Raw genomic sequence first — 27051 nt, 5'->3', positions numbered from 1 at the left:
AAGCATGGAGGAGGAGGTGTGATGGTGTGGGGGTGTTTTGCTGGTGACACTGTTGGGGATTTATTCAAAATTGAAGGCACACTGAACACCAGCATGGCTACCACAGCATCCTGCAGCGACATGCCATCCCATCCAGTTTGCATTTAGTTGGACGATCGTTTATTTTTCAACAGGACAATGACCCCAAACACACCTCCAGGCTGTGTAAGGGCTATTTGACCAAGAAGGAGAGTGATGGAGTGCTGCGGCAGATGACCTGGCCTCCACAGTCACCGGACCTGAACCCATTTGAGATGGTTTGGGGTGAGCTGGACCGCAGAGTGAAGGCAAAGGGGCCAACAAGTGCTAAACACCTCTGGGAACTCCTTCAAGACTGTTGGAAAACCATTTCAGGTGACTACCTCTTGAAGCTCATCGAGAGAATGCCAAGAGTGTGCAAAGCAGTAATCAGAGCAAAGGGTGGCTATTTTGAAGAAACTAGAATATAAAGCATGTTTTCAGTTATTTCACCTTTTTTTGTTAAGTACATAACTCCACACGTGTTCATTCATAGTTTTGATGCCTTCAGTGAGAATCTACAATGTAAATAGTCATGAAAATAAAGAAAACGCATTGAATACAGTTGAATACTACAACTAAAATTAAAATGGCTGCAACCCGCTGTCACCAAAAGTCTGTAGTTTATTATTATTATTTTTTTTAAATGCTGCAACTAACAGTATATGATTCAAAGAATATCTTGGACAAATTAATAAACCTGTTGTAATCATACATACCAACAGATTCACAATTAAGAACTGGTTTCATGTAGGCACAGAAAACAAAGAGACAAAGAGTTCAGGACTGTCATTCAGAAGAGACATGGCTTTTGTTTAATTATATCAAATTCCATCTTTTTACATGACCAATTCAAACAATAAGCATATAAAAGCATGCTTCAGCCACTCAAGAAAATATGGAGAACACATGAAAATCACAAATTATAATAGCAAATGAATAAGTAAAACAGAAGGTAATCGGCAGGAATGAAATGACTGCTACTTATTGAAGGAAATTTTAAAAAATAAGTTTATGTATATACTGGACCAGACATCCTTGGTGTGCCCTTAATAATAAACTTAACACACTAATACTGTTAATAACGTAAACCATACATCACGCCACATAAAAGAAAAGTGGCTGTATGACAGAGCACAGGATATGCTCATGGATGTATTGTAGACACAGAATATAGTCTGTGGTTCTGCAACATTTTGTCTGGAAAAAGTACATTTTGACTTCCAAAACAAACCTGTCTCCCCAACTTATATTTTCTGGGTTTGACAGAAATGGAAACAGAAAGAAGTAGATTAAGTAGACAGGAGTTATAACCTGACTTTTAGACCAGGCAGGCTGTTACTCTCCATATTAATAAAAATAAAGCCATTAGAGGCTTTTTTTTAATGTTCAATTAAACCACTCAAATATACTGTCACGCTCCAACAGAAAAGACAACAAAGTAAATGCTTGTATGCTGAGAGGCAATAGGCTACACCACAGATAAGCTGTGGAAATACATAGAGGAGCATTCCAGTGGCAGTAAAATTACATTTCATTTTATAAGATGATGGTCCAGGCTTTTATGCAAGTAAAGCGATCAGTGCATTTGGTTATTTGAGCGTGAATCAGTTCCCTGACATTATTTCTCTTCCAGTTTAACTCTTTATCCTTCCTTTTGACGTTAAGCACCACAGACGAGCATGCTGCAGTTTGATCCTCATGGTTGTGCCTCAGTCATCAGTCTACGCTGGGGAAGAACACAAACAAGTTAGCCCTCAAGGCAGTTTTCTGATAGTCATAATAACCGAGAAACAGAGAGTGTGACTGTGAGTGAGAGGGAAACACGCACGTTAATCACTGTCAGATATGGTGAGCTTAGTCATTGCCAGCTTTAATCCCTCGTCGTCCTGTGCACCAATGCCAGAGTAGCTTCCATTTTCACGACAGTACTCAATAAACCTATGAACAGTGGAGACAGGTATGCAAATGGTAGATGGTTATCCTCTCCTCGTTACATAGAGCATTTAATTAGGCGTTTTAAATAAGAGCTCAAAGTCTTACTTGTTCCAGACTTTATCTCTTCTCAAGAATCTTGGGTTTCCCACGACAATAAGCAGGGCTTGGGCTCGGGTTATGGCCACGTTGAACCTCTGCGGATAGAGAGTTAGATGTGGTTAAACTGTTTTTGTGTGTGTCTAATTGTCGCTGACATAGCATGCATTAACATGAGGAATTTGGAGTGCTTAGGTTCCTGCTGTAATCACTATGATGCAATAAATTTGTTATGCTAATCATCAGTTAAGCTAACTAATGCATTAATTAGAGACAATTTGTGAGCATCTGTGTCTTCAACATATGAGTACGACTAATATGAACTCCATATCTGAAAGCATAAAGGAGTTACAGTAGTTTTAAGAAAATTTTACCTTATTAATTTCCTGCTGCAGGGTGCTCTAAAGTGTAATCAGATCATCAACTCTGTAGGGGGTACTCTTGGTGTACGTATGGCATTTTATCATGTATTGTTCATGACTTATTGGATAATAATTGTTTACATGTGTCTGTGTTGCCTAATGCGATAACAATCAATTCCCATTACTTGGTCTGGAGTCTTACTTGGAGTCATGAATGGACCGATGGGAAGCCGATCGCTATTTGAAAAGACTTGAGATCAATCAATAAACAAACTACTGAATCTAAATTATTAAATATTTGGGGGGAACATAACTGAAAAAAAAAAAAAATAGCAGGTAAGATAATGCGACCTATGCAGTTTTAAGCTGCACCAGCTAACTGCAGCCCTAATTAAGTGTCTTGAAAATGAATGAATGAATGAGCCATAGATACAAACAAAAACAAGACTGCAAGAATGGCCTGAAATTGATGGCATGGCTTGTCTTTAACCTATATCACAAATTACCCCAATATTTACAGTAGGAATAGACACATTACCATCAGTGACATGACTCACAACTTCCATAGACTAGATGCCATTAACATCTCTGACAGGATTATTAGTCATTATCGAGTCTAACCAGAACAAGGGACCCTATCCTGAGTTGGTGCATGGCACTGTTGGTATTGTTGGTACTTTCCGCTGTGGTTTAGTTTAGATACATCTGGGTTATGACTCATTGTTTTTCTTGAAAACAGAGAACAAGCCTAGGCATATCCTGGTTATTAGTGTGTTTTTTTTTTCAACTCCTAAGACACATCTTTTCATTTTAAAATCACCCCCCAAAGTCATAAAATTATCAGTCAGTGAGAAATGGAGGAAAAATGCTGGATGTGAATCATCTTGTGAGGTGCATCAAGACGGTTGGACAGCGAAACTGATCTTCGCCTGAGAGAGTATCGACACCACGCACTTTTTTCTACAGCCAGTCGGAATCATTAACAGAAATGGTGGACTAATTATGGTATATTTTTGATGTGCTTAATTTATTCAGAGTGTACATTTGTGTCTGTATATGCTGTCTAGCATATACAGTGTTTACGTGTATGTCGGCATACAACATGGTGATGTGAGATTATATGTTTTTCACCAGTGAGTAGCAAGAGTGCAATTTTTTCATTACACTGGATTGAACTGCTTTTTAAAACACATGACAATTAACTACTTGAACACAGACACGTGCAAGATGTTTTGTTGTTGTTGTTGTTGTTGTTGTTGTTGTTTTGTCTCACACCATGTGCCTTGACAGTGGAAACCACAAGATGTTTTTTTTTTGGTCTCACACCATGCACCTTGACAGTGGAAACTACAGGATGTTTTTTTTTTTGTTTGTTTTTTTTTGTCTCACACAATGTACCTTGACAGTGGAAACTACAAGATGTTTGCATGGTGTGCCTCACCTTCTCATTATAAACGAAGCCCAGATTGAATTTTTGGTCCTCCTTGATGTATTTGGCATCGCTCCGCACTGTAGACACAAGAATCACTTCTGATTCTTCGCCCTGGAAATCCTCCACTGAACCAACCTGTAGTAAACACAGATATGCACGGATGGATAAAGTTTGGTAAACTCAACATTCTCCGACATGTTTTTTTCCCCCCAAAAAACATACAAATTGTCACTATATCACCATACCTTTATGTTTTCTAAGCCCTCCATCTTGATGTCTTTCTTCTCTAGCCCTATGGCATAGCGGATTTTCTGCACCTATATGGAACACAGGCAAATGACAATGTAAACAAGATAACTATAACCTTACATTGATTTCCTTTTTCTGTACTGGTTGATTGTAACATAAAATTTTGCACCCACCTGTTTCCTGTACGGGGCGATGATGCCGATCTGTTGTGGTTTAATTGCAGTCACGCCACGTTTGTTCTTCAGATAGTCAAGAATGTCTTTGAGGTATTTCATCAACATATCCACTTCTGCTGTGTTGAAGTACGAGGGACTGGTTTCTTCACGTTCATCACAACCCACAACTCCATGGAAGATCACTGGGAAGTGCTAACAAAGACAAAGAAAGGATTGTAGGAGGAAAAACAGTTTGTAACATGCTCCATGTCTAAGGATTCTGTGTGTGTGTGTGTGTGTGTGTGTGTGTCTGCATGGCACCTTGTTGGGCAGGCCTTCCCAGTCGAAGCTGATTGTCTCTTTGTCAGCACAAGGCTCAAGCTCTCCATCATAGAAGAGCTCATTGGGAATCTTCAGAATGTCAGGATGGGACCTGAAAGAGCAAAGAGGAAAAGAATGGAAAAAACCATGCAAGTTAGCTGAGAGGATGGAGAGATTTCATCATGACATTGTGAAAATGTGAGGGGAAGGCAGAGCAGCAAAGTTAAGCATCACCTGTAGTTTTTCCGTAGTTTGGTAATAAAGTGGTTGTTGTACTTGAAATGCTCATTCTTCTTGTATATCTCGAAGTCCTTCATTAGCCGATCCAACAGAGACCCTGCACAGAAAGAGGTCTTCAAAATGTCACTACCACTCTTGCAAATATTGAATTGTATTTGTGTAGCACTTTTCTGAAAGCATACCTCACAAAGTCCTTTACAGACAGGTACAAAAACAACAAAAGCAAAACATGAGGAGGAGCTAAATATGCTAAACATTAAATGGAAAACAAATATATTTACACACACGGTAATAGTGCTAATGGACCTAGGAATGTCAACAAATAATGCACACGGACATGCACATGCTGGTTTGCAGCTAACAAACTCTTCCTCGTCCTCACACACTGCACTAGTGATTGCCTTTATGCTTATGTAAGTGAAATACATAGCACTCACCCATGCCATACTTCTTCACTAAGGAGGAGCTGATGATGGGGCCTAATTGTTTTGGGTCTCCAACCAGCACTACCTGACCGGTCTTCGGGTCCAGTAGACCTGTGTGCACCAGACAAACCCAGAAACACTAAGAGAAGAGCCAACAAGGAATATCAGATACATTTAAAAAGCTAGATTTATTTGTCACCTGCCAAAGGGATGATACACTCTGTTTCTTTTGCATGGCCCGCCTCATCCACAAAGATATGAGTGTAATGACCTTCAGGAATCCCTAAAGTCACCAGCCTGGAGAGAGAGCGAGAGCGAGAGAGAGAGAGAGAGAGAGAGAGAGAGAGAGAGAGAGAGAGAGAGAGAGAGAGAGTTCATGTTTAGGCAAAGGAATATCAGTATTAGTAATATAAATACTAATTTTGCCATGTGGGTCTTACATTTCACTTGAATTGATAAGAATTAATGTTTCAGCTATTTGTAAAGCTATTTATTCCTGTTATTTTCAGATTCATTCATTCATTTTCCAAACCGCTTGTCCTCATAAGGATTGCGGGAGGTGCTGGAGCCTATCCCAGCAGGGAAACACCCTGCACAGGTCACCGGTCCATCACAGGGCACACAGACAAACAAGCACATTAATGGGCAATTTAGTATATCCAATTTACCTATCTTGCATGTCTTTGGATTGTGGGTGGAAATACTGTTTTTCTGTTACACCTCCAAAACTTCATTCTTACTCATCTTGAGAATTTAGGCTAACTGAGTCACCTTGGCTTTCTGAATATGTGTAAAAGATCACTAATATTACAAAAACTGAAATATGCTCATTACTGGGAGAACATCATAACCTGTTACCACCCAACACTTATTAGTTGTTTGTATTGGATACCTGGAGGCAGTTATCAGGGTAGTGACCACGATCTTATACTTCATCAGCTCCTCTTTATAGGGAACCACAAGTTCGCCTTGTTTCATGTTACAGAGAAACTGTAGAAAACAACAATACACACAGAAATAGCGACATTAAACAGATGACTATGCTGTGAATAAACAGTATATTTGAGGCAATATGAATATGGAATTGAGTCTAACAAGTCCAGTGCTGACCTGTCGGTTTTTGGGAATATCTTTCACAGAGTGGGTGAGGGCGTAAAAACGAAACACCTCATCCCTGGAACTGTAACGTGCAATGCTCTCACAGAGGAGGTCAACAGCAGCGTTGGTGGGAGCACAGACCAGGATGTGGCAACTGGCCTGAGACCTCTGTACCTGCTTGACAGCCTCCACCACAGTCACTGTTTTACCTGATAACATAAAATGAGAAAAATAAATAATATAAATACACACTTTTTTACAGGCTAATTTAATCCTCCCTCCAGTGAATTCATTACCACTAGCATTTTCAGAGCTTCCCCTGAAACAGGTAAGTGCTCAGTGATGAAGGGAAAAGATATCAAATTATGTTTACCAGTGACTTAGTCAATCTTAGTCAAAACAAGTCTCTTCTGTGACAGAGGTGTGTAACACCTCATCCAGTGAATTCAAACGGGCCTCCCGGCATCAGAGCTGGTGTAGCCTGTTTTTCTTATTGTTGGTGGAGCCCTGATGTGAGATTGATGAACAGTGTGCTTCAAAGCTGAAATAGTTGTTAGCTGTTCACACTCAGAGCAGAGTCTCGTTTTTACAGTCTCAGTTTTATTTCTTTTTTCTCTGCATGATTATCTGGGAGATAATCATGCATCACTTTCGGACATCAACTGTTTTAGGGAGAGTTTTGACAATGACTGAGGTCATGCGGTCACTGGAGGGGGCTTTGTTCATATATCAGGGTGCATGCACACATATACTGTACCTGTGCCGGGTGGGCCAAACACCAAGTAAGGAGCAGGTTTAGAGGAGCCAGCTACAATGTGCTGTACAGCCTTACACTGCTCTTCGTTTCCCTTCAGGTGTTCGTTAAATAACCTACACACACACACACACACACACACACACACACACACACACACACACACACACATACAAATTTCAAGTTAACTGCACTGGTCCATTAAGGACTGCACAACCCTTAACAAAAAGCATTGTTACTGTGGATTCATGGTTTTTGCCAGTAGTAGGTAGTCTAACCTGAGTTCTTGCAGTTTTTCACTGGGAGAGTTGGCTGTGTCAGGGAAGAGCACTTTTTTCAGTTTGCAGGCAGACGCCAGGTCTACTGCTCTGTGCTGGATGCGCAAGGTCAGGCGATTGATGTTGAACTCAACACTGAATTTCATGTCCTCGGTGAAATGGACCAGGAGGCTACAGTCAAATTAATTGATAACCGAATTTGTGATATGAAGAATGACAAATTTCTTTGTTAGGAACCAGGTAAAAACAGTGGCAAGCATTGTACAGTTAAATACAATAACAGAAGTTACAGTAATTTCTAAACCTTAACAAAACACATTTTTAAAGGCCTGTCTGGAAGAGCTGGTTATCCCTGAAGTATTAGAAATATAACAAACAACATAAAGGACCCAGAAATGCATGGTGCATTGCTTTTGGCAGTTTTAAAAAATGCTTTGATGTTTAGGACATGGATATTTCATATTTTACCCATTTTGGACAACAAGTATTGTTAGACTGGTAAGTATCTTACTTTTTGAAGTCCAGGTAGACATGGTCCCTGTCCACATGATGGACGTATCCTTCATATGTGGAATCTGCTAGATATCCTGACTGGTCTTGAGGTGTCACCAGCACCGAGTCCCCAGGCAGCACAGATGGACGGTTCTCAGAGACTCCCGGGACCTGGTGAGATAAAAGAAGAGTCAGAGAAGTCAGTGTTTCACTCTGAATTGTATGTGTCACACTCATCTGGTGGCCAGTTTGTGTGTGTGTGTGTGTGTGTGTGTGTGTGTGTGTGTGTGTGTGTGTGTGTGTGTGAGAGAGAGAGAGAGAGAGAGAGAGAGAGAGAGAGAGAGACAGAGAGAGAGAGAGAGAACCATAACCTGCAGGATGAGGTGATTGCTGCCATTTTTGTCTTTGACCATGGACACATCAGCCATGTTGTATTTCTTGATGTCCTTCCTCATCTGGAGCTCCTCCACATGCAGCAGGAGATGAAATTTAGAGTACCGCTTCCAGTTCAACACCCCCCTCAGCACGCGCCTAAAGAGAGTTCAGTTAAGTGGCTTTAAGTTTAGCATCGACATTCAACTTGCAATCAGAAAGTGTGTGCTTACACACAGTTCCTTATAACCCAGAATGGAGCACAGCTATTTCAAAGATGAGTCATTATTTTAAGATTAATTTTCCTTCACTTGACAAGCACAGAAAATGCTATGCAGTACATTAGCCCAAATGTGCTTGCCTGTTAGTAAAGCTCACTTTGGGCAATTTGTCACAAAGCCAGGCCTAAATCATGACTTGCTTTACCCAATTAGACTCAGTGAAAAGGAAATCTGGTAGATTAATTTCAAATCCTCGATTAAAACATTTACAGAAACATACCCATTCCAGCCACAGAGGAAGTATTGGAGCTCTTGAGAGGGCAACAAATAATGCCCTAAAGGCACCTCAGTCTTTGGTTGCGTTCCTGATTTACTGGAAGAAAGACATAAAGCAAAGACACAGGAGTGATTAAGGCAGCTGAGTCATTACATTTTGTATTCAATACATGTTCAAATATTTTCCTTGCATGTTTTTTTTTTTTTTTTGGTAATATTACACTCAGATCTCTTACTGATTATTTTCATTCACAATAACACTATAAGACATTCAGAATTTAAAGGCTATTTAGCATCAACTTTGAACATTAGACTCAAATCTCTTGTTGAAATTTTAATAAAGATGACCCTTAAAATATGCAATAATAACAAACATGAGTAAGCAAATAGTGTACAAGATGATTTCCAACTTGTCATACCGTGCAGGAGGCTTCCCTCTCACAATTTCATTGCGCGTGGCCTTGAAAGCAGTGGAATATCGTCGGTATGGGCTTTTAGGGGCAAGCGCTTTACCTAATGAAGTCTGATAATTGACCTCCAAGTTACGGACAATGGTAAATGTCTCGCTGAGAGTTGTGAAATGAAACTTCAGCTCGCCTTGATAGACGCCTGCCTGGCCGGCGCGGAAATGGACCTGGATTTCACATCCCCCTTTAAGAGACAACAAGCAGATAAACAGTTGAAGCTGGGAACTTTACGAAGTGTAAATGAAGTCAGGAAATATCTCACAGTTGAGGACATTGGAGACATTCTGTTGGAAACTCTGTAACTCCAATTTATCGAAATAAAATCATGCATGCACTTCAAATAACAGGAATATGTTTTCTGTATTAAATACTGTAAGTTCATTTTTTTCTGTGTTGAGCTTAAGTGTTGGATTCAGCACTATGATAGTAAAAACCCATATGTGTAATATTTGCTTTGCATTATCTTATACTCCTCTTGTTATGATGCAAAAGTCATGAAACGATTACTAAAAGTAACCAGAAGGAGTGATGCATACTATAATTGTTACTACTTGGCACATGCATTTCCCTCCCTACTATAGGACAGTCTAAGGGTAACCCCAAAATTGAATTTCCATTTTTTTTTTCTCTTTATGAAGCCTCAATAAAAATGTTCTGAAGGTTGTTGTGCATTATAGAGACTCATACAAATTGTCATTGCAAAGCTGAGTGGTCTAAATATTGTCACAATTAGCATGAAAATACCATGCAGTGTTGATGACCAGCTCAAACATGTATTCAGAAATTTGGAGGTGACAGATTGACTGCTAATTTTTCACCTTTCACATATCTATACAGGCCCTCTTCATGGGCATTATGTTGTGTCTCCTTCATACCTGGTCCAAGCAGTACTCTCTTCTTTTGTTTGATTCCATGGTCATCTTTGAGCGTGAAACAGTGGTCTTGGTCCACAATATTGTATTGAGTTATATAAACAGTTTCAGCCCCAGTGTTCTTCACATACAGACGCGCCACCTTCTGCTGGAGGGGGAATATATTTACTGTCATCACAGCAGCTATTTGCAAACAGGAAACATAAACACCCTTTACAAAATCCTATATACTGCTTTGCATGATTCTGTTCAGACTGACTCATGAACTGATCGCATTGTAGCAAAGTGGCAAAATGTTTAAATATAAATTACATATACACAAGGAATTCACTACAGAAGCTAGGTCTGTGTTGGAGGACAGTGCTGCATGAGCTCAGAAACAAACTGACTCCAAGGACATTAAGTGATAAGCTCTAATATTCACTTCTGTCCAAATGTAGACTTCGAGCTACATGCCACATTCTTCATCTCAAATTAACACAAAGAGTTCAAATTCCCCTTGGAATTCCCCTTACATGCTTTCAGTTTCACAACATTATGTAATCTTTAGCTGACTCACTGAAAAAGAAGCATGAAGAAGCAATTAGAAGTATTTATTTACCCCATGCTTATAGACAGTGAGGGCAATCGTCCCTTCCTTTGCCTCAGGGTCCGAGGTCACAGTGACACCATGTTTATCAGCCCTGTGTTGTTAAAGGACAAAGAATACATCAAGGCTGTATAACATTTCACATTAAATTTCAAGACAAACACATACATTACATTTATCAAAACACATAGCCAGAAGGCTGTAGTATTACAAACACAGTTCCTAATCAGTAAGCTTGACAAAACCATGCCAGGTGGTTCTCACTAAAAGATTTCTGACTTTTGCTGTGGAGAGCGCAAGGCCACCTCCTTGGCTGGATCACCCATCTGTCAGCAGGCTTCGATGAGGATGTAGCAAAACAAATATGCTACTCTTTTCGTAAGCCATTCTTCAATTAATTCTGTCAGTTTTAATGACACCATGAATGCTGACAGCATAGACTGTGTGCTGGTGTGTGATCTCAACTGTTCTGCCTGCAGAGGAAATGGACTCCATCTGACTGACTGACTGACTGACTGAGAGGAATTTGAAACTAAAAACTATGCATATCCTGAAGAAAATGTGTGTGATTGCTATCAGCTGACAAGCTGATTAGCGTTGAAGTGTTTATAATTAACAGGGTATGCATGTTTGATCAGTATGTTACAGTGAGCACTTAGAAAGTTGAATGGAGCTTCTATTGTATACAGTTTCTGACTTACAGTATAAATATATATAAATGTTCAAATGTGAGTGAATGGAGCATCATAGGCTTCAATGTATGAGTCTGGAGGTTTGATTGATTTGATGGACCAAAGGAATCCATTGGTACCAAAAATGACATGCTAGGTTGTCAGCAAGGAGGCTAAATAATTTTGGCGAGGGACAGACCGACAAACACACACTAACGCACACACAGAGAAAAAAAAAAGACAAAGAAGAGACAAAGACAAAAAAAAAAAAAAAAGAAAAAAAATCAGAAACAAAAACAAAACACTGTTCTTTGAATTTCACAGGTGCTGAGTAGTTTTGTGTCTCCCCTGCAAAGCTTCAAAAATTGGTCTCCAAATTTAGTTGAATTTCTCTGTGTTGCTGTCCTCTGAAATTGTCTTTTCAATACTCAAATTACATTTCATTAATGTTTTCTATTTGTAAAATGAAAGTGCCTCCTTAAGTGTCCAGTTTTGCAGTATTAGCTTCTTACAGACTAATGATAAAAAAGAATGTCCCGCTCTTAGATCTCACTTGGCTCAGCAATCCACTTATACCCCCAACAAAATGGTTTTCCTTCAGTCTGTTTTCTCTTGGTTTCGACAGTTTTTAGTCGTCACACAACAAACTATTAGCGGCCAGACTCACACTTTCACTTTTACTGCAATGTATCTTGTTTCTAACACCTTGTGCCTCTGGACAGGGTCACTGCCTGAATCTCCCCATTACCAAATCCTTCATACCTCAGAGACTTCCATAAAGCTTGGCAAAAGTTGACTTAGGAAGACTATCTCTTTGGGTATGCCCAAGTCATAAGTTACCTTCAGATATCAGAGCTCCTAATTCACGGGATCGCATCCCATGACACTCTCCCACTTCATTCTCTCTCACTCCACATTCTCTTTCATTCCTGCTATCAGTCTCTCCTGACTGAAATGACCTTGGCTTGCTCAGTTTCATGCCTCAGAAAACTGCACTGCACAGACTTTTTACTGTGAATTTCTCTCTGTATGTGCATGTTTCATTAAAGATATAGATAACTCATTGGTAACTAGATAGTCCTAATTTCAGTTTTTATAGGCTTGGTTCATTCTTCCATGTGTGACTAATTTCGAAAACCAAGACAGAAACTCCAAATCTGAATCTGAGTCTTGTTTCTTCAACACTACTACAACTAATACTACTGCTATTAAAAAGCACAGATAACACCTGTAATAATTAAATGCATAACACAAATGATTTTAGGCTTCAGCTATATGCTATGGTCTTAATGGCTTGCATTGAGCCATATAGGCACCTGTTAAATTTTTCACAATATGGAAATGGCTCACCCACAGTCCCACAACATTACTCACGGAAAAAAAAAATCTAAAATGAGCCAGAGGCCAGGAAGTGAAATGATGCCATCAAGGTTATTCCTATAGCATGAGTCCAGGCTTCCACTTAGTTTAATTTAATTTCGTCAGACACTGATAAATATTATTATTATTATTACTATTATTATTAATAATATTAATATTGTAGCTATTATTATTACAATGATTAATTGTAGTAGTAGTAGTATGTAGCCGATTAGCTTTCTTGATGATGACAATATGAGTATCATTTTCTAACAATTAAAAGAAGTCCGTCTTCAAATGAGGTAGTCTATTCTCGAGGTTTTCTCGGTCAAATATGAGGAACCAGATAAACACAAGGCACTGAGAGCACCAGCAGGCACACTGGACTAGTGGGCCGACCCTCCAGCCGCGACTGTTGGCCCTGTGGAGGCTACACAGCCAGAAACTGTTGTAGCCTATGTGCGTATGTCACTTTTTTTCCTCTCTACTGGCCAACTTTTTGTTTTAACGCACTGCTTAGGCTACATCTTGATGCGCAAAGTTAAAATCTTTTATTCAGATCTTTGGTGACTTTCTGCATTCATTATGAGTTCATATACGGCTCAGTTTACCGCATCGACGTCTGTCTGATTAACAGCCGAACAGAAACCACTATAAATAAGATTTCCATCATAGATTAATTCCCTTTCAGTATCTAGATTTAATTAATCCTATAAATTTATCTGGTAGTTGTCCCCAATGAAATCAACTCAAGAGTGTCTCCTTACCATTTCTGCATTTTATTTTCTGAAGACATCTTCTCTCTCCTGAACGTTGGATCAACTCAAAAAGTGGATGAAAAACTCTAAAAGTTTTAAGAGATTAAAAAAAATACATTAGTACAAGCTATTAAACCATTTTCAAGACTAAATATATGTCTCGACCTTTACATAGAAAATATCAAATAAATAAAACCCTTACCCGTTTGTAGATCTAAATTCAACTGTGCTTCAGTTGTTTTTGTCAGGGATTTTCTTCGTTGATAATTTTGATTTTGTAATTATTAATTTATCAGCAGCTGAGTTCCGCTTCGTCAAAGTCGGGACTGTTAAGTTGCTGTTCAGAGGAAAATGAAACGGTTAGGTGGGACGTGTCCTGGCACCGTGACAGCGCAGAAATGCAGTCAAGAGTCTCAGCTGCACGAATATGAAGGAAGCTGAGCCTCCACTGTGGTTTGTGCACTGCCTCTCGGCCCATGATTTTTTTTTTTTTTTTTTATTGCTCTCCCTGCTGTTACTTACGGAGCCCCTAAAGGAACATGGAGAAAAATTCCCCATGTGTTTTCTCGTGCGCACGAGAAACTTTCTCGTGCGCACGAGAAACATATCTAAAAAAAAATGTCCCCATGTCCGTTTAGGGGTTCCGTAGTTACTGTCTCGTACTGTGGTAAAAAAAAAAAAAAAAAAGTCTCAACAAGCCAATACTCCGATATGACAGCGTACATCACAGTGTTGTTATTCTTTATTCTTATTATTGTTATTCTTTTATTCTGCTTGTGAACAATGCATAAAGGGACATTTCACTACTACTTGATCCAAAACCACTATGCTTAGATTTGTCAAACCTGGATTAGATTTCTAAAGAACATTTTTTATTTAGTTATTTATTTATTTATTTATTTATTTTTACAGATGTGAGCTAGACACTGATTTTAACTTTACATGTTGCACAGTATAAAGTACAACTTCAAATAGAATAAGTAGATTTTAAAAGCATTCTGTTACATATCATTTCAATACAACCCCATGACAGAATTACTTCGAATAGAATGGGGGATAAACGCTCACTCCCTGGCGCCCTCTGCCATGATGGCGCCTGTAGCGTTTGCCCAACCTGCCATATGGACTGGGGTGGATGGTTCTTAAGAAGCAGCTAAGAAGCGCCACCACTTAAGTATCTGAGCAAATGTGAAATATCCAGTCGATTATACAACCTGGGCTTCGATGAGGAAACGAAACTTTATTTCATTTCTGATGCCACTGAGCAGGAAGAACAACAGCTTATGCCATTTGGAGGTAATGGTCATTCTGTTTCATCTTCTCTCAGAAACAAATACTTTCTTGTCAGTAGTCCCAAAATACTCATGAGAGCTACTTGGATAAAAAAAAAAAAAAAAAAAAAAAAAAAGAAAAGAAAAGAAAAGAAAAGAAAGAAAGAAAGAAAAAAGAAACAACTGTCAGGAACTCTGCGTGTACCTAAGGCCTAATTCACAGGTGCCAAACTTTATCCACTAGGGGGCGATGCAGACTCATTTTTGGACATCCAGTTTGTGTAACGGTAATGTTCCATCAATCAATCACACTTCATTGATATAGCACTTTTCAGACAAAAACATGTAACACAAAGTGCTTCACGCATAAAACAATAAAAACAACACTCCTCCAAAATTAAATTAAATTAAATTAAATTAAATTAAATTAATAAAAACAGGAACTAAGGAGATGCCATCATAATTCTCATCAATTTGCAATGAGGAAACACAGAGGCAAGATTAAGATCAATAAGAAATAGATTAAACTCAAAATAGCTAAAAAAAAAAAAAAAAAAAAAAAAAATACTTATAAAATTAGGAAGTAAATGAAAGGTTAAGAGTGGAAGATAAAACAACAGGGCTGGATCAGTATGTGCTCTGCCTCGTCTGTTGAATGACTTCTGGCAATAAAAAAACTATTGCACTTTTTGTTTCACTGATCGTTTATCTGATGGCTGTAGCTCCTAGAGAGTTTGCCTGGTAAGTTTTCACATGCAAAACCTAAACTGATCAGACATTACACCCTGCTGGAGCTGAAACTAGGCAACAGTGTATGGAGGATAATTTTAATGATGTAGCTCCACCTTTGCACAAACACTTTGCACAGTTTAACACTCTGAGAGGAACATAATCTGACTTCAGTGCATTTTGCGGCTAATATTATACCTCTACTCAAGTTAAATTAGGGATGCAGGACTTTAACAGGTGTATTTGCCAATTTTACTTAAGTAAAGGATTTGGGTACTTTTTTTCTGCCACTAATACAGGCATTTGTTCAGCTAAGGTAAATTTTGATCATGTTATCATATTAGCGAGCAGAGATGGTATGGTAATCTACCCCATTCTCTAATAATAATATACTTATATTGTTTCAGTGGGACTTTTATACTCAGTGGTGGGCTTAAAGTGATTTTATCTTTTCTTATTGTCGCCTATAGTGTCACTGTAGCAGCCCTACAATATTCCTATAGGGATTAACTTTTTTGTTGTTCTTGTTTTGTGTTTTGATATTTGAATCATATCAGTTTTGTTATGCAGTTAGTCAAATTAAATCAAGTAAACTTTACCTCTTAAAGCACAGTTTGAAACCAAAGCTAAATAATGTGTTTTACAGTCAAATGCAAGCAGTCACAGCAAACGTGGATAGTCAACACAAGACATGACAGACACACAACCGGACTAGAGGTGAGTTTTCAGCTGGGACATCAAAGAGGAGGTAGATCTGATAGAGATGGGCAGGCTGATAATTTTTTTTTATTATTATTATTTATGTTTTACATGATTTCATCACATAAAGCAAGCACAGAAGAAACCCATGCATCCACAAGTTCCACAGGAGCAACACTAGAGGGTGCAGAGAGTCTTTGGAGACGGCTGATGGTGGGGTGGGCTGGGGTTGTGTGTGTGTGTGTGTGTGTATGCATGTATTTGGGGGTTGGAGGTGTCTGCTGATGACTCAGGCGAAAGTTTGGAGGTGGCCGAGGGGGGTTAGAGGGACATGGGGTCAGGGATGTTTTACGGCACAACTTCAGAGCAGCCAGAGGTGTTTGTTTGTCCTGTTCAGTGTTAGTGCTGTGCATGTGTCTCTGTCTGTGTGTGTGTGTGTGTGTCTCCTCTGCTTATCTGTTCGCCTGTCCCTGTTTGTGTTTGAGGTTGAATTCTATATAAGCCTGAATGGTGACTCAGCCAGCCAGATTGTCTTGCTACACCATCACGTTGGGGGTGGGGGTGTAGTGACTCAGTAATCATCTTGGTGTCCTGGCGGCCGTGACCCAGCACGGGCCAGTCAGAACTGGACTTAGACAGCAGAGCATGTGTGTTTGTGTGTGTGTGTGTGTGTGTGTGTGTGTTTGCATGCGAGTGTATACCCATGATAGCAGCGTGCATGTGTTAAGACTTTATCGAATTGCATGTCTGTGTGCGTAACTGTGTGTGTGTGTGCGTGTGTGTCAGTGACCCAAAGAGGCAGCCAGGCCAAGAAATGAGTTAAACGGCCGCAGCTGCATTTCCATGGCAACAGGGGGTTTTAATGGAGCGACATTATGGGCTGGAGAGCAGGGTAATGACCGCTCTGGCCGTCGGAATGCCTTGATCTTATCACCATGGCGAGAGGGGATGCTCCCACTTTCTGATGGTCTAATAGCCCCTGCTCTAATAGACAGGCAGGCCGGGCTGTCGAGGTCATCCGGAAACACAGACCCCAAATTGTGCCCCCGATCCCACCCACCCCGATAGCTTTGCTTTGCTGCGGAAGCTGACCTTAACTGTCTCCAGTTTTCTGGTGATCTATATCTGCTACACCAAGAGGTGAAAGGGTCATACCTATTATAACACTGCCTCTCTGACAAATAGGCTTAATATTGCAAGTGAAAGACCACTGAGAAGGAAGTAAAATTAAAGGATTTTTCTTCTAAATGAGGTGAGATGAGGAGAGGAGAGGAGAGGAGAGGAGAGGATGGAGGCAGACCAGAAGAGAAATAAAAGCCTTTTGGGTACCAGTTTACAATAAGACTATCCTTATAAGGGGGTTATGAATGGTTTAGCATTTTATAAATCATTAATAAACAATCATGTACAAGTAATTCTCATACATCAGTGCAGGCTCACTATTTGGCAACATCAATTTATTGCTGACCTGCATCTAATCTTGTTAAATCTCAGCTCTTGCTTAGCTTACTTTACTTGAGCTTGCGAAATAATGAGCCTGCACTGACGTATGAAAACAGTGTTATAACTTGTTTATAATTGTTTATTAATGATTTATAAAGTGTTTACCACCTAATCAATAACCTTATGATAAACCATTCCTAAACCCTTTATAAGGGTAGTCTTATTGTGAAGTGGTACGGCTTGTTTGAAAACCTGTTTGTAGAGGAATGGCCTGTCACTGTTTTGGCACCCTCACACACTCTCATACTCTCATACCCACACACCACGGCGGACTGTATACACCTACAAATCCTGTAAGTCCATTTGAAAACCTCAACAGTCTCCCTCTAATCTGTTTGTTTGAAATTTGTGATGAATCTGCAGTTTTCTCCAGACCTTATCCACACCTATTTGTCCATGTTAAGGGTTCAGTTATTCCTCCACACGATTGGTTGGATGCCAGCGGAGGAGTTTGTGTGTGTGTCTGTGTGTGTGTGTGCGTGCTTGTGTGTATGTGTATGTGTGGTTGCGATGGTTGCTCTTTATCTCTCTCAGTGACTGAGTGGAGGTTGGCTGTAAGGCTATCTGTCCCTCTCAGACACCCAATCTGTCTCTGTCACTGTGCTCACAACACACACACACACATACACACACACACACTGAGAGAATCAGCAATCTTGGTTAGGGTTTCTGCAGCAGCACATCTTTTGCTGTCTCTGTGCCACATTATTATGTATTCACCAGCCAGACCAACAATGGCAGTCGCTGGCAACTAAACTGAGTTGAGATTCAGCTGCACTGAGGCACTGAGTCATAATCAAATGAAGAAGACTGCTCCAAGTTGTATTCAAGTCTATTTGTCTCTCTCCTTCACTTTCTCTCTTACTTCACTGTGTCATGATGGGCAGACAGACAGTGCTCAGGGTGAGTGCTGCGTCTGTACTGAAGTGTCCCATTGAGTTTGCTGAAGTGGACTTATCTCTTGCCATCCCTTCTCTCATCTCTCTCTCCTAGATCCAGACAAGGCTGAGAGCCACTCTCACTCTGCCCTCCTCACTGCAGAGAGGCCTCTCCCTCCTGGGTTCAGCCTCCAACTCCGACTCGCTCAGCCGCACACCCTCCATGCTGCTGGCAGAGTGCTGCATGCCCCTCAGACAGGACATCTTGCTTGGGAAGATGAGACAGATGATGGTGATGATCATGTCAAATCTATGTTTGTTGTGATTGTATGTAAATGATGGGTGTGTTGGAAACATTTGGATGTGCTCCTACCCTCACTGCTCAAGATATTTTCCCTTTTGCCAGGCCACCATTGCAGATAACAATTTGTTCTAAATGAAATGCCTAAATACAATAAAGATAAATAAAGATCTTGACAGCAGCACTTATGCTGAATCCATTGTTGTAGATGTTATGAACTGTCAACAGTTTCATGTTACAGCACAAAACCAATTTTATGCCAAAAATTCACACTTACTTGAACCGAGTTGAATCAGAGAGGAAGTGACTGGAGAGATAAAGAGATCTCTGAGTCAGACAGTTGCTTTTGATGTGGGTCTGTGTGTTTCTTGTCAACAGTGACTTGTCATCTTCCCTCCTTAGCTGCACATTTTCAGTTTAAATTAGTTCATTAATGGCAGACAATTATTAGAAATTTTGAGATGATAACTTCATCAAGTTGTATAATCTTGCTTCTTTTAAATGCCAAAGATCATCCACGATTGAATTCATCTCATTGAAACTAGGCTGCCTCTCCACTCCTGTTCTCTTTCTTACCTGCTGCAGAAATTTTCAGTAGCACATGAGAGGAGAGGAGGAAGGATCAATCATGCTCTGATTTTTTTTTTTTTTTTTTTTTTTTTTTTTACATTTAATTTCAAGAATTTATTGATGACTTATTAGCACATCACCAGGACCCTGGCTCCGTTAGACATAAATGAAACAGAACGTTTTGTTGTTAATAACACGTGTTACCCTTTTTCAGTCAAAATGGCTGCTGTGGAAAGAGGTCCAGAATCCCAGCATTAAAATGACTCAATCTCAATCTCATGTTGATTTCACAGAATCCCGATGCTTGTTACTGTTTGGTCATGATGCACGAAAAGAAGTGAGGCATACTTCCCAAATGATTTATGCTAAAACAAACAAATTTGGTGGATGACTTTCAAATCGTGTCAGTTCACATCTGGCTGTGCTCCATAACAGTCGTGCCAACCTTACAATAACATTTTCTTTTTTTATTACCACTGCAAAGTTAACTTAATCCGCACCAAATTTTACACAGCACAGCTCAACTGCCTGCATCATTTTGATACACATAACCATTTGGCCAAGGCACAAAAATGAAGTTGACAGTGGAAACCTAAATATTTAATGCTAGGGCAAGCAAACCTCATATACATGTTTGCGAGCGGCTCCAAAGTGTGTCAGAGCACATAAGCTTGTGCGTAATGTTGTGAGGACAAATGTTGTGAATACATATGGCAGTTTTTTAGGCGTCTATGTGTGTATGTGCATGTGTGTCTGTGTTTTTTTTATGGTGATTTTATTTCCCCATAAAATTAGGAATATTTATATACTTTAATTCTGGACTTATTATTTAATTGTCTATTACCTTGGTTTTAGTAACGCCTCTGTGTGTGAGTGAGTGTGTGTGTGTGTGTGTGTGTGTGTGTGTGTGTGTGTGCTCACATGTGCTTGCATGCACCTATACCAATAACAGTGTAACATTTCTTGAGGTTTTGCTGTGTGTACAACTGCATACAGTGTAGACAAGCATGGCTTATAGTGTATTTACACTTGTGAAGTGGAATTGTGTTTATTGATTTGTTTACCAGGATGAGGAGGCTTTATAGGCCCTTGCTCCTTGTCCCACCCTCCTTACTCTAAACTATAGGGTGAGGGAGCACCTTGCTGCAGCTGGACATTCAAGTGCAGGGTCGCCATGCAGACCCCTTCTCCCCAGCTCCATCCCAGTCAAGCCCCATTAGAAACATCACAGTTCAGTGCATGTAACTCTGCATCAAATTGTGTGTTTTGCGTTCTGTTGTTGTTGTTGCTTGCTAGTTTGGCTCTCTGTGTGGTAAACAGATGTTGGTGTGTGCGGTTTCATGTCTGATAAACACATTAGGCTGTTGTTTACTCTTCCCTAAACTGTCCCGGTTCAAACACTTGACAGAGATGGGACTCCAAGCCAATAATGAAGACGTATAGCACTATGACAGTGAGAACAAAATAATACTGGCCCCCTCATACACAATGCATCGTTCACTCTCTCTCTCAGTCACACACACACAAACACACACACTCACACAGATATGTATATGTTGTCATCATGTGTATCTCTGCTATCTAGGAAATCCTCAGGAGTCAGTGTCGTAACTATTTCACCGGGTGTCTTGTGTCATCTCCACCATTTCCTCTATCCCTTCACAACTTTATTTCAAGGCATTAATCATGCAGAGCATCTTAAACAGCACGTGATGTCCATTGGCTTAGGGTTAGTGTGTGCTTGAGTGTGTGTGTAGTGGGTAGGGGGTTAGTTACAGCAGCTATACTCACTTTTCACTGCACTGAGAGTTTTGTGAGATAGCCTGCAGCATGAAAGAATGATTTGTGCGTTCCCTCCTCACTGTGTGTTTGTGTGTGCATGGCATGGGTGAATCTGTGTTTGCATCTGTGCACATAGGTGTCCATGCATGCACATGTGATATACAACATGCACACAGTGCAGTGGGGTCAGTGCTGCCGCCTGGCCCCACTGCTCTGTGCGTCTCTGTGCGACAGCCGCAGCTTTCCCCTCTGAAGTGGATCAAAACACTGTCAGCAGGGGCTTTGGTTACAGGGAAGCCAATCAGGATTTGGACACAACAGCCCATAGCCAAAACATGGTGTGGTCTGGCCCAGCCTATAGGGTCTGTCAACGAGTGTCATTAAAATGCCACTGTACCACAGGGCATGAGACATGAGAGGTGATGCATCTGTTTCCAAAACCCCAATAGTCAGAAAAATATCCCATTGGACCAAAAGCCCATTAGTCCAATAGCCTGTTATCTCAAAAAACAATACCCATTATTCTGAAACTCCATTAGTCCAAAAACTGTCCTTTATATAAAATTTGGTTAAGTTTAAACAGGGATTTTCTCAGGTTAAGGTTAGGGTAAACAGGGGTGGATGTATTTCTCAGCAGGGGTACAAAACTGTCAGTGAACTCCAACAACTCCAGAGTGAATGTTTCCAGAGGAATGGGCATTTGTTTTTGGGACATCGGGCCATCGGACCAGTGGGCTTTTGCTCCAGTGGGACATTTTTCAGACTATTGGGGTTTTGGAATAACGACCGTTAGACCATTGGCATGGTACCAGTTTACTAACCAGTAAACTAGCTAACTTCCCTGCTAAATTCGCATTATGTTTTGTTGCAGTTGTTGTTCCTAAGACTACAAATTAATATCACTCTTAGATGTATGTAAGTTCTCAGTTTAAGTGCTGAAGAAATGTTTGTTTTAGAGGTTACATATGTCAGTCTTCCAGGACATGTTTCCCACCTTGAGTGTCCAATATGGCCTCTGTGTGAATAAGGTCAGTTAGGTCAGATGGCTCCTGTGTAGGTCAGTGTGTATAGGCTTATGACTAGTGGGGGTTGTTGATGCATGTGTCTCATCTGGGTACTGTAAGCATGCATCATTGTTTTGTTGTTGTATTATCTTTTCCAGTCCAATGTGTTAACTGGATGTCTTCTTTGGTTGGTAGAAATGTAGAGGGGAGCCTGCTTTAGTGCTTGCACCTGTGTAACTGGAAGTGATCAAATGAAAAGTCACCTCTGGGCCTGACTGGCTGCTGTTCCGATCTGGCTGAAAAGGTTCAAAAGGTCGTCTGTTGATGACTGACCAGATATTAAATTACAGGCAAAAGACAGACAATTTTTTTTTCAGCCTTTATTGTCTTTATTCTATTCTATTCTTTTCTATTCTTTTTCAGTAGATGAGACCATGCCAATCTTGAGTCTTGTGGCATTAATGCTTGGATAAGCCTGTGTGAAAGCTTTATTATACTTGATTGAATTATCCCCTTACAGAGAGTGGGAGCCTACAGTATAAACAAGTCACACTGGAGGGCTAGAGGGACAGATGAGTTTCCTCCTCTTGTTTTTGTTACACTAGCACTTTACTGTAAAACTGAAATGATATTGTTCCCCTGGCAGGTCTGTGTAAATGTTTTGTGCACAGTATTCCTCCACTCCACGGCGAGCGGGCGCTCTGTTTACCATTGTTTACTGAGCGACTGAGGCTACTGTACTGTGTCCTTGCATGGCATCAGCTGCCTCAGAGCTGGTAGAAGGTGAAACTTTGACAGCAAAAGTGTGTTTTATGGTGTCTCTAGGCTTATTACGTTTCCAGTGGGCTTCAGGCATCAGTGGCCTGACTGAGGGAAGAATACCACCCCCTGCTACTCATAATCCAATAGAAGGGCAAATCTGTACACCCAAACAATACATATCCCCTCAAAATTTTCAGGCATAGTTGTAGACTGCACCTCAAAACACAAACAAAACATTCTCAACCACCTGAAGAGTATTTATGTTTGTCTCGTGTGATGTCACTTTCTAATTCGGTATACTTGTATATTTGTTTGTATTTTTATGCTCTGAGAGAGTGGTTGACTTCAGTGACCTGGTAAACACACCTCAAGTCTATAATCCACAATAAACACCCAGTTCTTAATATGATTAATTGCAGGTGGGTATTCCATCAGACACTCAGTGCACAATAATTTGCCAAAAAGAAGGCAACAAATAGTGTGAGGAGGAGACCTTTGAAGAAATTTTATGTCATATGTGTGAAAAACCACCTGTTTTGCTGAAGTTATGTAGGTTAGGCAATGATGATTTAAAAAAAAAAAAAAAAAAGTTTTTGTTTCCAGCTATAGTAACTGATGTTCAGGAGTCCAAGAATACACCCCTGTGGTACACCATAGAGTCATGGGGATGGCTTGGGGTCTGATTTGACTTGTGTGTGTGTAGGCTGGGATGGCTCAGCGTTATCTATCAGTGTCACTCAGGTAGTCATGGTATCACTGTTATTGTCAGCATCAGCGTGTGTCAGCTGGTATCACTCACTGGTATCTCTGCCTGTGAGGCCTGCACAGTTTGACCCTGACCCTGTATCATTCCTGTTTCCCACACCTCTGTCTTCCGTCGCTCAGTGTGTGTGTGTGTGTGTGTGTGTGTGTGTGCTTGTGTGTATTGTCGGCCCAAACCCCCCAATTCCATGGTATGTTGATGGAATTTCGACTATTTGTCCAGGTCACTGTTGTTTGTGCCTCGTGAGGTGTGTCTATAAATTCCCACACAGGGAGAGAGATAAACACACTCACACTGTCACACACATATACAAACCTCCTCACATCGCAGCCCACACCTTGTACGGCGAAGAATTCACTGTGACCGGTCCAACTGTCCGACTCAGCACTGGCACACCCGTTTTGTCCTTTAACCTCTCTGTCAGCGAGCAGAACCTGCCTATGGACATTCTGCTGTCAAACGCTAAACATTAGACACAAGCAGCCATTAAATATGAGTCTTCAGGAGTAGAGGTGAGTGACTTATATTATTTACAAATTAAGGATGTCATATTTGTGCTGCTGCAGGCCACGCAGATGTACTAGTTGAAGAAAATTCATTGAAATGTACCAACATGTGGTTGCATGTGTCGGCAGGGAGCCATTATAGAAGTCTTATAGAAATTTTACGGCATGCAGCAGTGAATCAAATTCAATTCCTGCTCTGCCAGTGAGTGAAATTGTTTGGAAAATTCCAATTTTATTCTCTTCTCCAACAATTTGAAGGCACATGAGGGGGCAAAACGTTGACACAAGAAATGAGCTGGTAGCTGGATGACGGAGAGGCACAAGTTTTGACTTAAAGCACTTGAGAAAGAGTGCTTTGTGAGGAAGAAAGGATTGCCCCTGCAGTACTAATGCAGGATGGATGCAGGATTAGGAGCATTAGCGATGGCTAAACATGAATGTGTTGTGTTGAACAATCTGAAGAAAAAATTGTAGAGGGAGAGCAGAGAGCGCTGAGAGGACAGCTTGGGTGGGGGAGGAGGAGGAAGTTACAGTAAAGTGTTTTATGTTGTAATCCCTTCTTTCATCCAATGTAGGCCCTGCAAAAGATAGCCCCCTACCACCTCTCTCTGCCTCCCCATCATGTTCTGGCATCTCCTACTGCACCAAAATCCTCCAAACCCAAACCTGTTCCAGTCAAACCTGCACCACTTACTGCTGGGGTGGCTGTTAGGTCATTAAGTGTAAAATGTAGGCAGTTTCACTGTAGGCCAGGTGCTAAACCAGCAGAGCAGGTGAATCAGTTCAATTCATCTCCATTTGTTAATACACGACGACCAAAGAGAGGTGCTTATATCCCTTTTCTGCCACAGGAACACAGGAACCCCTTTGGGCAGCCGGAAACCCTTGCCCCTGTTTTTATTGCAGGAATCTGTCCCTCTTTTTGCCCTGAGAATTGAGTCCCTCAATCACAAAATGGGACTTTCAACTGAGGTCGTACACATCAAGCTCCTTGGGGCCATTGGGCATTGCAATTAACAGAGAAAACATAGTCTTGGTCTCTGTTTGCGACTGCGTATCTTGTCATTATGCCATGTATAAACAGGTACCACTTTGAGATTTTGCTTTTCCAGCAGTCTCATTTTTGACCTGCACACATCTCTTCTCCTAAACAAAATGCAGCATCATAGTGGCACAAAGGTAAATAATCATGAGCATAATGACAGCTTCGACATATTCCACTGTTGTGCTGTCTTCAGTCGCAGACGCAGAACAACAACGATAGACAACTCCTTCTTGTCTGCATTAAGCATGATGAACCCTCTTCCAAGAACAGGATCCAGGAACTTTGGCAGAAAAGGGACATTAAGCTTCAGAAATGAGCCATTAACGTTTATGAGGCGTCAAGAGGAGACGGACAGCGAGGTGGCTGTCCATAGTGCTGATGGTCCTCTGTTGATACACCTAAACTGGATGACCTCTGACCTTGTCAAACGCTGCTCTCCATCTCCTGGGCAAAAACTGACCTGGGCTGTGCTGGCCCTGAGGGGTAAACACACACCCCCACACACACACACACATCCACACACACGTATGTTTGCATGTGTGTTCTGTCCAGAGCAATCTCGAGCAGTGAGTGACAGAATGGAAAGGCTTGCTAACATACTGAGGATCTTACTAGACAGGTGAGAGGGGGGCACAGGGGGCACTGGGGGGTCCAAGCCTGCAGGTGTGTACATGTGAGTGTGTGTGCGAAACAGATCGCATGGGTGCTCCCTGACATCTGGACCACCCCTGGGTGAGTGTTATGGGTTTAGGGGGGATGTTGGCGGGGTTGCTGGCTAGATTCCCACCGAGGCCTGTGTGTATCGGAGACAGGAGGCAGGAGGGGGCTGGAGGGAGGCGGTCGGGGGGATGTGGCAGGTGGGGCGGGTAATGATGATGAATTGTGGGGAACGGGGTTCTGTCTGCTCAGATTAAGATCTGCACTGCTGATAAACATGCCCGCCAGGCCTCTGCGTAACTCTATACATTTCCCTCTCCCCTACATTCATCCATACTTGTTCTCTTACACCTCTTATTTTTTACTCTACTGCTTAGTAGAAGCTAGACTTTATAACTGGATGTTAGAGTCCAGGCTCCCCCAGTCTAGGTGGGCCCTGTCCTGTCTTTGTACCTCCAGGCTGTGTGTGTGTGTGTGTGTGTGTGTGTGTGTAATCGGAGCACAGCCCATTCTCTATTCTCAGGGTTGTTGTCACTTGGCAACCATAACTCAGACTGACACGCATTACAGCCTGGACATAAGGTTGATAAATCTACATAAGTGTCACTACAGAGAGATAGGGGCAGTTAGGGAAAGAGAATATAGAACAAGTGTAAAACAAGGTGACACATGCAGCTGAAAGAGAAAAGAATAACTGTGATGATGTTAAATACATGATTGCAGTCTTGTGGTCTGCCTGCATAACTCACACTAAACATACTGCAGCAGAACAGCTGTGGGTGTCTGTGTGTGTGTGTATCAAGTGTAATGCTTGGCGGGTCACACCTGGGCAGTGTTTTCTTAAAAAAAAATGTTTAAAAATCGTGAATCTCTTTCCTACACTGTGATCCAAACTACTTGTGCTTGTCGTCTTGTTATGAATATTTTCCATAAGCCCTGGGAACTGTGGTGACCAATGTGTTGATGGAACCATCTCTGTTGCTTTGATGCCATTTTGGTGCACTCAGTACAATCTCCCTGTCCTGGGCCTGTACCCCTGTCTGCCAGCTGTGAAGACAAATGGCTTGCCTGTGATACCTTGCTAAAGGAATGCCCTCAG

General features: G+C 41.1%; 1 protein-coding gene across 2 annotated transcripts; it reads right to left on the bottom strand.

The window, feature by feature from the left end:
• Positions 1–927: 927 nt before the first annotated feature.
• Positions 928–13853, bottom strand: LOC115361614 (putative helicase mov-10-B.1). Of its 2 annotated transcripts, none has more exons than XM_030055099.1 (22): positions 13685–13853; positions 13492–13568; positions 10707–10788; positions 10109–10253; positions 9186–9417; positions 8771–8863; positions 8269–8428; positions 7917–8068; positions 7406–7576; positions 7131–7243; positions 6386–6582; positions 6168–6265; positions 5475–5572; positions 5288–5386; positions 4845–4947; positions 4611–4722; positions 4308–4502; positions 4131–4202; positions 3895–4020; positions 2101–2189; positions 1889–1998; positions 928–1786 (listed from the first exon to the last, which is right to left on the bottom strand). In XM_030055099.1, exons 2-21 carry the CDS (start codon positions 13518–13520, stop codon positions 1890–1892), a joined length of 2475 nt encoding a protein of 824 aa, XP_029910959.1. In that variant the 5' UTR covers positions 13521–13568; positions 13685–13853; the 3' UTR covers positions 928–1786; position 1889. The 2 variants fall into 2 exon arrangements, with proteins under 2 accessions (XP_029910959.1, XP_029910961.1); XM_030055101.1 differs by having other exon boundaries at positions 928–1781.
• Between the last annotated feature and the right edge of the window lie 13198 nt (positions 13854–27051).

The sequence above is a fragment of the Myripristis murdjan genome, chromosome 7 (assembly GCF_902150065.1).
Source record: "Myripristis murdjan chromosome 7, fMyrMur1.1, whole genome shotgun sequence".
NCBI classification, from domain to species: Eukaryota; Metazoa; Chordata; class Actinopteri; order Holocentriformes; family Holocentridae; genus Myripristis; species Myripristis murdjan.
Note: the sequence above shows the minus strand (reverse complement) of the source record. Positions and strands in the feature narration are given on the sequence as shown.